This window comes from Cibotium barometz, chromosome 15, assembly GCF_041138505.1.
Source record: "Cibotium barometz isolate CiBa-2024 chromosome 15, ASM4113850v1, whole genome shotgun sequence".
Taxonomy (NCBI): Eukaryota; Viridiplantae; Streptophyta; class Polypodiopsida; order Cyatheales; family Cibotiaceae; genus Cibotium; species Cibotium barometz.
The window spans coordinates 38,228,660-38,240,290 of record NC_141060.1 but is presented as its reverse complement, the minus strand read 5'-3'; the positions used below and the strand labels follow the sequence as shown (position 1 = coordinate 38,240,290).

Sequence of the window (11,631 nt, the reverse complement as noted above, 5' to 3'; positions counted from 1 at the left end):
TGGAATTTACAATCTAAGATTGCGAAAGATTGCAGATCAGCTTCATGTACACGTAATGTTTGTAGACTATGAAAAGCCTAATAAGTTAGATTTTCGGTGCATAGGCACTATCTCGGAGGAAGAGGGATCTTATATGCTTATTGAAAAAATTACAAAGGCTCAATGTGTAATTTCCAAAAAAAGAATTGTTTCTGGTACGTGTGGAGCGAGCTCAGCTTACACAAACCTTTATTTTTTATTTTTTATTTTAGTGGATATAGTTTATATATTCTAATCTATTAGCTTACACAAACCTTAAATGAATTAGCCGCTAAACAGATGAATTAGCACGGTTTAGTGGTCATTAGTTAGGTTTGTTGCTGCACTGCTGCTGCTGTGAATTCCCGCGTTCATGTTTTGAAAGCTTCGCCTCCATCATGCAAACATGCGGCCACAGCGAGAGACAGTTTGTCTGATTCGCATTAACTACCAAGCCTTTTTGAAGCGTTCAAGAAGGCACGTAGGCGGCACGCAGAAGGTTTTGGAGTCTCAGTACACAGGATAAATTTTTGCCCTCTCTCTCTCTCTCTCTCTCTCTCTCTCTCTCTCGCTCATGGCGATGGTTTTAACTTTGCAGAAGAGTCTTTGCCATGAGAGCAAGCAGGTCATGGCAAATCGGTCCGTGACTGTACACACAGCACCGTAGCCTGTCATTGTCTTCTTTCTCGGAGCAGGCAGAATAAGGGCAAACAGAAATCGGTCTCTGAACGCACAGAAATCTGTCCTCAATTTTCTTCTCCGCCGCCTACGCAAGAGCCACTTTTTCTGTTGTATCCACTTCGGTACCAGGCGTTCTGGTGCCCAACCGCTGCGCTGGAGCCTCCGCCTTGTTCTCTCCTGCTTGTACACTTGCCAAGCCAGGATCGCCTTCTCAGCAGCTGCTGCCTTTCTTCAAGGTTAGGGCAACCAAAGATTGCGCAGAAATCTGCAGTTTGTTCAGCAGGTTTAGGGCAAACAGGTGAAGCAGGTGAAGGCGCAGAAGGGGAACTGAGATGTCCCCTGTGCACACTCGCACGGGCCGCAGCACACCCCATCATCATTTCCTCCGTCATCACAAGTCCAAGAAGAGGAGCCGGAAAACCGCTTCTCAGATTGCCAAGATGCTTCGCAGAGTACTCATCTAGTCTTTCCTTTTCTGTGCTTTGTGTTCAGTTTTGCAGTTTGTTTTGCTCATGCTTTTTCTTGTTTGAGAAAGAACTATACAGAAGTACTAGGCTTAGTAGCACCTAGGCTGAAACTGCTCGCTGATTCTCTTGAGAGAATTTTGTCTATAGGCATCATCCTTGCAAGTCCCTGTCTACAAGCTACAGGTGTTATTGAAAGAGAGGTTTATCAAGACGTTTTCCATACACCTGCTCTTGTTCAGAATCGGCCATGAAATCTAGAGGTTGGCTGTATCGGTCCATGGCCTGTGGCTTGATTTCCTGCAACCAGCAGTCTAGGCCAGTCTGCGGCAGCTTGTGATGAGGTTTTTAGTTCAGAGTTATGATCTCTGCACATCTTTTTTTCCTTAATTTAGGATAAGGCCAACAATGCTTTTTTTCCATTTTATCATTTACACATTAATCAGGTATGTTGGTCAGGTTCTTTCATTTATCATGTGCACGTGAATTGAATGTGCATTTGTCGGCTTGTCTGTAATGTGCCGTGGTTATGCCCTTGGCCTGCTCTATCAGTTGCCTCTTTCTCCTTTGCACTTTTTGAAACTATCTGTGCCTTGGTTTTTCTCTTATACCTTTTTCTGTTCTGATGTTTGGTTTCTTGACAAACTGCTTATCCGTTGCTAGAGGCATGGCTCATCTTCAACCCCTCCCACTCGGGAGAAAAACATCCAGAATCAGGTCAGTCAGTCATATTTGTTCATGGGCTATAAGTGTACCTTTTTGCCATTGATTCACCTGAATGCACCTCGTGGTTGTCTTTCTCCATTCTCCATGTTTGTCTTTCTCCATTCTCCATGTGCATATTTAGTTTGTGATGTGTTAGTGTGATCATTATGTGGCTCAATGTCTACAATTTACTCATGGTGCATTGATGTATATTATGCCTCAGCCTGCAGTCAATCTGAGGCGATCGTCCAGAAAAAGGGTACCTGCCACCCACGGAGAGTATGTCTCTTACAGCGACAACGAAGAAGATGACTTTGAGCTGGTGAGGCATTTCGTTCTCCCTCGAGGAGATTATTCTGCTCTTTTAGCTTTGAGTAGTCGTGAATCTCTTGGTAGGCATGTTTTGGTCCTCTCTAATTGTTTTATTGCTATTTCGCAAACCATTTGGAAGTTGACACATGTATAAATCTGGCTTTTCATCTGTGGTATCGTATCATACATAGGCATCAATGTTTTGGCAAATGCTATCTATGTGTATCTGCTTCCATCATGCGGGTATGGGCTAATACAGAAGCAAATGGTAACTTGGTGTTGCAGAGAAGGCCATTCAGGCAATCAAGATCTGGAAGGAACGAAGCCAAATCTAGTCAAGATGAAGATCAACCTCTGCCAAGGCGAGAAGGTCTGAGGCCTTGCAGAGGAATACGGCGCTTGAGGCAGGTGTCTCCTCAATCATCTGAGGATGACGACCAAGCCTTTTCTGAAGAGGATGACATCGAAGATGATGGTGATATTGATGACAAAGAAGAGGAGGAGAGAGAAGAGGGGGAAGAAAATGAAGAGGAGAGGGAAGAGGAAGATGGGGAAGACGAGGAGGGAGAGGGCAGAAGGCGATATGCGTTGCGTAATCGTTCTGAAGTTCAACGCGTTTCACCACAGCACGAGGAGAGACCACTTCATCAACAGAGATCTTTGTCTAAATCTTTCACCTTCCGAACTGGTGTGAAGCGTAACCGGGAGGGAAAGAGAGCCAGTTCAAAGTCAGAGAAACGGCATCGGTCATCCAGGGCAGATGATTCTGTTGACTCTCTTTTGATCGATGAGAATGTCCAAATGCAAGGTCCGCCATGGCTTAAAGGAGGTTCAGTCTCAGGTCGGTCGTGGCTATTTGGTGGGCTGGATATGTTAGGGTTTCAAAGTCGAGGCATAAATGTGGCTGGTATTCCTTGGGGCCATCAAGGTGACCAATGGGCCAATGGAGTTCCAACGGCAGGCCTAAGTCACAAAGGGGGAGCAGATATTCAACCATTGCAGGTGGATGATTCTGTAACTTTTGATCAGGTTGGAGGGCTTTCGGATTATGTCCAGTCACTGAAGGAGATAGTCTTTTTCCCTTTGCTTTATCCACAGTTTTTTCAAAATTATGGTATCAAACCTCCTAGGGGGGTTCTTCTATGTGGCCCACCTGGGACAGGCAAGACACTGATAGCAAGGGCCCTTGCTGCTTCAGCAACCCGTGCAGGGCAAAGGATCAATTTTTACATGCGTAAAGGGGCTGATGTTCTCAGCAAATGGGTTGGTGAAGCAGAAAGACAGTTAAGGATGCTTTTTGAGGAAGCACATCGAAACCAACCATCAATTATCTTCTTTGATGAGATTGATGGCTTGGCTCCAGTTCGGTCCAGCAAGCAGGAGCAGATTCATAATTCCATTGTCTCTACACTTCTTGCTCTTATGGATGGTTTGGATGCACTTGGGCAGGTTATAGTGATAGGAGCTACCAACAGAGTTGATGCCATCGATGGAGCCTTGAGACGGCCAGGTAGATTTGACCGAGAATTGACATTCTCCTTACCCGATTCAAAGGCTAGAGAAGAAATTTTGAAAATTCATACCAGACCATGGAAGGAGCATGCAAGTGAAAAATTGTGCAAGGAGCTGGCAGCTGCTTGTGTTGGATACTGTGGGGCAGATCTAAAGGCTCTTTGTACAGAAGCAGCTATCGGAGCTTTTCGAAAAAAGTACCCACAAGTATATACAAGTGATGACCCACTGGTGATTGATGTAAGCTCCATTCAAGTTAAGCGCCCCGACTTTTTGGAAGCAATGTCAACAGTTACGCCAGCTGCTCAGAGGGGAACCTTAGTTCAATCAATGCCCCTGTCTTCCATTGTGTCTCCTTGTTTGGAACATCAGCTCAAGTGTATCATGGATACTATTGCTGGTCTCTTCCCCATGAATAAAACTGAAGGTGTTTCAAAGCTTACTGCAGACAGAGAGGGTGCTGATCAGCTTGCTGCATTTTCCACTCTTCGATATGGATCCTCGTTCCCTTTTGTTTATCGGCCAAGACTCTTGCTATGTGGGAAGGAGGCAGCTGGTCTTGTAAGTAGTCAACATTAAAAGTTTCTTTCTTATCACAGACTAGGCCATGTAAATCTCTGGATTGTGCTCCTGTGTGATTGCACCGACTTTCTCTAAACAGGAACACATCGGTCCAGCAGTGCTTCATGAGTTGGAAAAGTTTCCTGTACATTCACTCGCATTGCCTTCTTTGCTTTCTGACATGGGATCAAGATCACCTGAAGAGGCACTGGTGAACATTTTCAGAGAGGCCAGAAGAACAACTCCTGCTGTTTTGTACTTGCCACAGATAGAGCTCTGGTGGGACACGGTAAGGTTCATGCACTCACAATATAAACAATTCAAAAAAACATAACACCAATCTGAAAACGCACCGAGTATACAAGTACTCTCTTCCCACTGTTGCTTTTGTATGACTGATGCCACTGGTATCAATCAATTCTAAAAGGAATTTTATGGCAGACCCCGTGTTCTTTTGGTTGGAAGATCGTATGAAGTTCCAAGGAGAGTGTTTGATACTGACATTGTAATTGATTTTTGCTGGACATGTAGGCAAGCACTGAACTGAGAGCCGTTTTGTTGATGCTTCTAGCAGAGTTGCCCTCGAATTTGCCAGTGCTCTTTTTGGCAACAGCAAAAACACCTCAAGCTGAACTCGAAGATCAAGTAGCAAGTATTTGTGGTAGCTCCATGTAGGTGTTACAAACATGCTGATAGAGTAAATTAAGTTTTACGTCTATCTGTTCACATGTTGATTATTGAGTCATCTTGTGGCATGTTACACCTTTATGTGACTGTCAATGCTTCACATCTTTATCCAATACTTAAACTGTTACATGTTGGATGATATGAGGTGGCACTTTATAGGGTAATTGCTTTGCTGCTTCCAGTGCCTCTCGATTAAGCAGGGCTTTTGTTTGACACCTTACAGCCCCCTTTTCTTGTTATTGAGTTTAATTTGGAATGTTTAGTCCATGCATTGGAAAGCAAAAGTTACCTGCTGAGTGCTCCTAAGCTCTCTATGATGCAGGACCTTTCGTCCATGAAGGCAAAACTGATTCCTTACTCTTTCTTTGTGTCGAGTGTAGACTCTCATGGAGTCAAGTTCACACTTCAATTTTTGATAAGTTCGGGAAATAACATGAATTTTCCATTTTTATATATATATATATAAAAGAATACCAAAGGGGAGACAATTCGGGTTTTTGGGTCCCCAGTGTGATGCATAGATTTGTCACATGTCATGCATGCATGTCACATGCTCACGATAATGTACATTGCCATATATACATGTGTGTGTGTGTGTGTGTGTGTGTGTGTATTGTAAATCATTCCCAGCCTGCAGGTCTGGATAAAGGAAAAGCAAAAGTTGCCTCCACAGGCTCTCATGTGATGAATGTGAAAGATAAAGACAAATCTGACTCTGATGCATGGCAGACTCCCAAAAAAACAATAGCACCTAGGCAAAGACCAGAGGTCTCTCGTAACTGGACAGAGGAAGCTTCCACTTGTGCTTTGCCTACCCCTGTGCTTAACACTTCAGGCAATATTACAGGAGTAGGAAGGATGCGGGTTGTGGTAGTGAGAGGTGATTCTTTGTTTGCACATGGTGCAAAGAGTTCCATGCATAGAAATACGGCTGATGTTCAAAATGCAGAATGTCTTTTACACGGTGACTTGACTAGTCAGGCTGCCATGCAAGTTGAGGTGTAGCCTTTACTCATGTTGTAAATATGTCTATATCAATCAGGTGTTTTACTTACAATATATCTCATGTACAGTAAGAAGATGGATTCCTAAATCTGGCACATATAGCACCCTCGAGGTGTACTTTCCTCCATTGCCATCCAGAATGAGGGGCATTGTCTCTTTGCCAAGAATGGGAATAATAGAGTTATCTCCAATGGCTACTCTGCGGTGACGCTGCTACAATGTCTCAAGCCAGTCCTTGTGTAAGGCATGTGTCGTGTGGTACCGTTGCCACTGGGTGAGTTGGAACAAGAAGGAAAAGCTTGCTCCACCAATGGATGGGGGGCATTGGACTCGAGATCAATCAAGGTGACAAAGCTGACTCCTCCACAACTTTGGAAGATGAGCTCGCCCCTTTGTCCTTTGACTTACCTTCCAAGTTCCCCATGCGAATCTAGCATTGTCGCCATAAGTGCCCCTGTTTGGAGTAGTAATCACAAACCTTCTGGTTGCCAGAAGAATTAGGAGTTGAAGACTCCTTTGGCTTAGCATCCTTAGAGTCCTTGGAGTCCTTAGAGTCTTTAGAGGGAGGTGTCCCACCTTTGCCTTTGTTAGACTACCCCCCTCTTTGTCCATTGAAAACTTTGTTACCTTTCTTTGAAGAAGAATCCTTGAATTTGCTCTCGTGATCAAGGATCATGGGCACTAGCTCATCCCAAGTAACGGTTTCCATCCGACATGAGGTAAGAAGTGAAGAATAGAAGATATCATATTTTGGGGGAAACTGAGCAAGTAGCCATGGCCATATCCTTAGAGGAAACCTCCTTCCCGCACCCAAAAATCTCATATCGCAACGACTTCCAGTTTGTTGATTTGATCCCGCATGGAAGTAGAATCAATGGGTGAAAGCTTCAACATTTGAAGAGCTAGGGAAACTCTCTTCATGGGTGTCTTCTGGTTGTAGATGTCGGAGAGTTTCTTCCAAGCAACATTGGCATGAGTATCCCGTTTGATGTGAGCGATGACTGAGGGTTGAGAGTTCAGAAGGATGAATGACCGAGCACGGGCATTAAGCTGATCCCATAGAGCAGCTTCATGCTTAAGGGTATCCCTCGTACCATGTTGTTGGAGTATGCATAGGCAGAAGTGTAGACAAGGAGAGAGAGAGAGAGAGAGAGAGAGAGAGAGAGAGAGCACTTGTTGACAAGATCACCTTTATTATAGCATGAGGCTTTTACAATGGCAATAGCCAACAAAGAGCATTACAATGTGTAGGGATTGGATACAACAACAATGATGAGGGAGGCCCTTTATATAGGGAGGCAAGGGAGTTGGCTGACTGCTCCACGTGTACCCAATCTCTAGCTTCATTTTGCTCTTTCCAATTAAGTTCCTTTCTTTTTCATTGATTTTTTGCAAAAAGGTGGTGCTTCTGCCAAGTTAGTGACTAAGTAGGGACCCATCAACTTGGTGCTGGCCAAAAAACCAAGGCGGCACTGAATCGAAAGGCAGCCACAAAGAGGAACCCAAGATGCCGAACCTAGGAGATCCACTTTAGTCTAACCAAATTCTTGAACCTGTGAGTGCTTTTGCCAATGAAGTAGTGCAAGAATTAGCCTAGCCTACTCTTTGTTTTTGTCTTCCCTCTTGTCCCCCCCCCCCCCCCCCCCCCCGCCCCCCTTCTTTTTTTTTCTGTGTTTGCTCGTTCTTATTTATTAAACAGTTTTTTGGTTTCAGTGGTGATCTTATCATTAAAATTTGTTTTCATTTGCAGCTACCAACTTGAATTTCCAAGCTCTGAGGACAGAGCTAAATTCTTCTCCCAACTGCTGGAAACAGCAGTGGACATTTATGAGCAGAAGTATCATGACAGAAAGAAATCAATCACACTTCCTGAACTTCCAAAAGCACACAAACAGGAAAGAGAGATAAGTGAGGCTGAACTGCAAGCACAGTATGAGGAAGAGCAACGTTCTCTAAGGCAAATGAGGATGTGCCTTCGAGAAGTGTGCAACAGGTGCAGATTATGAGAATTGACTCTCTTACTGTATGTTGAGTTAATTTTCTGTTTTGAATAAAATATTTGTCTCTTCTAAGCATGTTTGATTTTTTGTGGCTGCTTGCCACAGACTGCTGTATGAAAAATGCTTCAGTGTCTTTCATTATCCTGTTACTGAAGAGGAAGCACCTGATTACCATACAGTGATCGAAACCCCCATGGATGTTTCCACTTTGCTGCAACACACAGATAGTGGACAATATTTGACACAATCTGCCTTCTTACAGGACTTGGAGTTGATTCCACTCAATGCAAAGGTATGCTGAGGACATTTGTAAGTATTTTGTAAGTTATATATCATATAATACGTGTGGGTGCAAATTCGTGCACCCTTCTGAGTAGTGTGGTATGATAGCCACTTGGGCAAGGGCTGCTGGATTTTCTGAAGTCATTTATAGTCTCGACACTATTGTTTCCCTTTCTTGTTTGATTGAAGAGTTTCTAATAAGGGGTTTTTGTATCACATTCATTGAGATGACAGGCATATCATAAAGACGATTACAATGGAGCTCGCATTGTCAGCAAAGCTTGTGCACTTCGCGATGCAGTAAGTTAGCCTCTTGCTACAGACTCTGGAGTTATTCTTGAAGACCTTGCGAATATGAAACTTTGATTTTTGGTGTTGTGGAACCAGGCACATGCAATGCTTTCACAGATAGACAAGGATCTGGTTGCCCAGTGTGATGCAATTTTAGCTCGGGGAGGTCCACTCGGAATGAATGGGATTGAGCTAGCAGGTGCTCTTAATCTGCCAGTGGCCCAGACAGGATATGCCACTCGTGTCAGTGCTAGGCAGTGTGGTGTTCAACCAGAAATCAATGTCTCTCAAACTGTGGAGATCCATGGACGACGGTCAAGGAGTAATAGTGATGGAGATATTGGAGGTATGCAAATTGCACCTACTGAAATTACTATGCTTGCACACTGAACTGGAACCCTTGAAAATGAACGAATAGAAACATCGTTTAAGATAAGAAGATTACATTGCTGGTCTGTCAAATACATCAAGTTTCAAATGCCGCTAAGGATGATCGAAATTTTATGCATGTCACGGCTTTTAAAGTTAGGTATATTTTCTAATGCTTCATGATGGCAAAGCAGAAAAAGAAAGGCTTTATTGTTTACCTATGAAATTTTACAACAACCTCTCAAGCAATAAAATGATCTACATAGGCTCGCCATGGGGCCTCGACACTCACCTATGAGTGTCAATGTTCCATCCTCAGTGCAGGTTAAGCTTGCTTGGTGCTTGTAAGGCCAGAGCAGCCAGGTTCTGAGAAGCAGAGACCCCAGAGGTCCTGGTCCTTGGACACTACACCAGATGGGGGTTTGGTAGAGTGATTTTCTCGATTAGAACCTGTGCAACATTTTGCTAAATGTCGGTTCATATACCACTTCCAAGATCGTCCTCAGTGCTTCGAGAATGATCTCATCCGGGATTACATTCAAGGGTCGGGATTCGCTCTGTCCATGAGGAGGAAGGCCTTGCCCATAAGGAATTTCTCTGTTCTCAGTTCCTCTTGGACTTAGTTAATCCAGTCCGCTGGGATGACAAAGATGGTTTTGTGAGTCTTGGTACACAGTCCTTGGATAGGGGCCAGGCATTTTATGGGCCTTTGGGATGCAGTTCGTATAGATGCCTATGGGCTGTGGTATACCTCAAGATCAATTGAGGATTTTACACAAGGACCAGAAGGTGAAGGCGAGTAATAATCATTTTAATAAGCTTCACGGGCAAGCGGCCCCGACAACTAACAATCCGGCATAGGCTAGATAGGACATCATTTGCAAGAAGCGAGAGTATGGGCAATGACGTTTGAGGCGGACCGAACTAGACTGGCCAGCTAGGGAGGTTAAGCTGCTGAAGGAAATAGATACTATGGGTCGGATGGTCTGGGCACAGGGACCCAGCCTTTTTTTTTTTTCCCGAGAAAAGATTGTGTGTGTGTGTGTCTCTCTCTTGCCCGTCTAGCCATCACCCTGGAACCATGTAAACCAACGGCACAAACATGCGTGTTTTATCCTTAGCCAGCTGCTGGTGTGTTTTGTGTTGTCTTATCTTGCCTTGCGTGCTATTGGCACGACTTACGTGAGAAGATAACACCTTGGATAGGATAGGCCTTCACAATTTGCAACCCCGTAGCTAACTAGAGTGGTGGTGGAACTAAATGATCATCTGTAATTGTGGAGCAAGGAATCCACTCGCTGGAGTGCTTCTAATTAGGGATTCTAAACAGCAGTGCAAATCTAATGCATTATATTCTAGTTCTTGTGTAGAAATTGAGGGATTCTAAGTGGTATTGTTTTTTGTATTCACTTACTGCTAAAAGAAAATCTAGCTTCTTATGCTTTTTTTAAAATAAATGGCTTCCTTTGCAGATGACGTGGGTGCGGGAGATTTTGGGCATACACATGTGGAAGCTTTGCTGAAGTCCAATGATCCATGCGCTAATCCGGCACCCAAGGAGATAGGATCCCTAGTCTCTCCCACACTGCCTCCAGATGTCAACATGAAGCTAGGAGGAAAAGAGTTGTCAGTGCAGCTCACCACTGATGATGAAATTGAGCAGCAGCGATGTTTTGCTGCCCATACTAACAATACACATAATGGTCCAATACCCGGATCTCCTGACTTGGGTGGAAAAGATTTATCGGATTGCTGGCATCAAGAGAAATCTGAAATGGATCCAGATCACCCAATAGCAGTTGTATCTGCTGGCCACATTGAGAAATTAAAAAAGCGCTTTGTTAGGCGCACACGAGAGTATGGAGTGTCTGACCTTGAAATGCTACATGCAAGGATCTGCCAGGAAGTTCGAACCCAAAGTGATACGAAGAGCAGATCTTGGGTCCTAAAGTTTTTTAAAAGGTTCATAGCAGACATGAAGTCTAAGGAGACTCCAGAGTCCTGAACATGTTGAGAGTCAACTGTCGTGTGATTTTTGAGGAGTTGAAATATAATACAATACACCAATCTCATATCAAGTGATACAGGCCAGGCATGTCTCTTTGTAATGAAATTTCGTAAGTGGTGGTAATAAAAGAATGCCAAGGAGGACAAAGGGGCCACAATCATGGTGTATGGCAAACACTGGATTGAGATGGGCACAACACTTGGTGTACCCGTATTTAATGGAATGAAATGTTGGCTGTAAGCCCTATTTGCCATCCATGCACAAGTGATGGGAGCAGTGTTCTGGCACCAGTCAACACCCTTTCCACACATGGCGAAAGCCTCCCTTCTTAGCCATGTCACACCATATTGTAGCCCAGTAGAACTTTTTATATTCAGTCAAGTCCATGAAGAAAGCTCTAGAAGACACCACCTCTTATAATGAATGGACATGAGAGAAAATGCAATGATGAATTCAGCCTTTACTACCCACAAGCTGATCAAATGAAGGAGTATAGGTGTTTGGTTAGACCCAAGAAGAGATGCACTCGTTTCCTGCAAAAATCAAACAAGAAGTGCTAGATATTATCCATAGATTTAAATTGAAAGAAACTAAACACGCGTCCGAGGTCATAGGACTCTATGGGAGCTTGTAGATCTCTTGGCTACATTTTCTAGCGAGGCCTAACATAGGGAGCATATTACCCCCACAAGGCCGCTTTGACGCTCCTCTCTTAGTTGTGTTGGGAGCACGCCCT

At 44.0% G+C, this 11,631-nt stretch overlaps 1 protein-coding gene across 3 annotated transcripts; it reads left to right on the top strand.

The window, feature by feature from the left end:
* The first annotated feature begins 289 nt into the window (after positions 1-289).
* On the top strand, positions 290-11,150 carry LOC147631272 (ATPase family AAA domain-containing protein At1g05910-like). Of its 3 annotated transcripts, XM_086809622.1 has the most exons (12): positions 290-517; positions 617-1,151; positions 1,827-1,880; positions 2,092-2,190; positions 2,466-4,253; positions 4,354-4,542; positions 4,785-4,924; positions 7,696-7,938; positions 8,051-8,237; positions 8,462-8,527; positions 8,615-8,864; positions 10,360-11,150. In XM_086809622.1, the coding sequence occupies exons 2-12, from the start codon at positions 1,032-1,034 to the stop codon at positions 10,890-10,892; spliced, it is 3,669 nt and encodes a 1,222-aa protein (XP_086665748.1). In that variant the 5' UTR covers positions 290-517; positions 617-1,031; the 3' UTR covers positions 10,893-11,150. The 3 variants fall into 3 exon arrangements, with proteins under 3 accessions (XP_086665748.1, XP_086665750.1, XP_086665749.1); XM_086809624.1 differs by lacking the exon at positions 1,827-1,880; XM_086809623.1 differs by lacking the exon at positions 1,827-1,880 and having other exon boundaries at positions 306-1,151.
* The last annotated feature ends 481 nt before the right edge of the window (positions 11,151-11,631 follow it).